The sequence below is a fragment of the Cystoisospora suis genome, assembly GCF_002600585.1.
Source record: "Cystoisospora suis strain Wien I chromosome Unknown contig_3280, whole genome shotgun sequence".
Taxonomy (NCBI): domain Eukaryota; phylum Apicomplexa; class Conoidasida; order Eucoccidiorida; family Sarcocystidae; genus Cystoisospora; species Cystoisospora suis.
The window spans coordinates 1-1418 of NW_027156075.1; the positions used below are offsets into that span (position 1 = coordinate 1).

General features: G+C 52.8%; 1 protein-coding gene across 1 annotated transcript; it reads right to left on the reverse strand.

The window, feature by feature from the left end:
• Positions 1-36: 36 nt before the first annotated feature.
• Positions 37-1409, reverse strand: CSUI_006471 (uncharacterized protein). The gene has a single exon (XM_068066629.1). The coding sequence runs from the start codon at positions 454-456 to the stop codon at positions 193-195; it is 264 nt and encodes an 87-aa protein (XP_067921395.1). The 5' UTR covers positions 457-1409; the 3' UTR covers positions 37-192.
• Positions 1410-1418: the final 9 nt, after the last annotated feature.

Consider the following 1418-nt stretch of genomic DNA (forward strand, 5'->3'; position numbering starts at 1 on the left):
GTGTGCCCGCAATGATGTCTGTCATACGATACTTTATGACAGCCCGATGCTTCCCAGTGCTCACCTGTATTACCCGGTCGCTTAGCTGTGGTGGCCAGGAATCTGCTATGTAAGTTTGACTTCCCTGTGTTATCCTACTGTTGTAGTTTCGTGATGACTGTGATATGTGAACTGAGCTTCACTCATGCTATCTTACTGGCTTGTTGCGTACGGAGGGGGACTGAGTGTGGCTACGGAGCGCCGGGCCACCCGGCCGGCCGCAGGGGACACGCGGCGGTTGGCAGGGCCGGGGAAACGTTTTTCCCCGGGCTGTGTTCTTGAGTTATATTTCTTCCTCTTTCTTGATTTAGAAAACAATTGGAAAAAGGAAAAAGACAACGAGAGAGGAAATAACAAGATCGGAGCGGCGGCTGGAGACTGCCGCTGGTGCGCTGCCTCCGGGGCAACGGACCACATGCGAACTGAACGGTTCAGAGAGTTATATCCGGGGACAAGAGGAGTTTGGAGGACTTTGTGGGCTATCTCGGACAGAAAGAAAGTCTTTAGTGTTTTGTTGCAAGTGTTCCGCTGGTTCGATGGTTCTCTTCGAGTTTCCAAGGCCACCGTGAGGCCGCCTTGTATGGTTGGCGTCGGTCAGTGACTATTCAGGGATAGGGGGGGTGCTGAAACGTTTCTTCGGCACCTGGTGATGCGACTCTACGAATCCTTGTGACACTGACCGCCATTAATCGATATCTGACGACCGAGCATTCCATAGAGACTTTGGATGTGTCTGTGTGTACGTCCTTCGCGGTGCCCTGGCGCTTAGGGATGTGTCCAGGGTGACCACGAAAGAATTTCGGCACCTCCGGATAGTGCTTTAGCCGTTGGGCAGTGAGTTTTTCAAGGTTGCATTAAGGGGATATGACCGGTGGTTTTTGATCTTTTCTTGGGCAAATACTTGACCGTGTGCTAGTAGCGGGACTGCGGCCCGCCGCTGAGTGGATCGACTGTGCACGCAGGCCCTCGGCAGATGGACCCGAGAGGTTTCTGGAGGTTGCTGCATATTAGTAGACGTTGATTATTAGCTGTGGCAAGTGATTTCGGGACTCTTCTTACCTATTGGAGGTGTGCGGAGCTGTGGTGATTCTTTCGAGAGCGCGGTTTCGACAGACCTGTATGGGGGTGGCTCTTCGTTCGTTAACTCGGTGGTGTGTTCGAGAGTCACGTGTGCATATAACTCGACCTGAAACTGTTACCCGGTAAACTGGCGAGTCATCAGAGAACGTGTGAAGCGTTTCGTTCGCTCAGACGTTTTTACACCAGGCGAGGAGTATCGCAGAACAGTCTATGGATGAACCCGCCACGGGCTGTACGTCACAGTTAGGCGGGAGTGTAGTGTTAGCGTTGGAAACCGACTCCTGCGCTCGTAGCTCAAG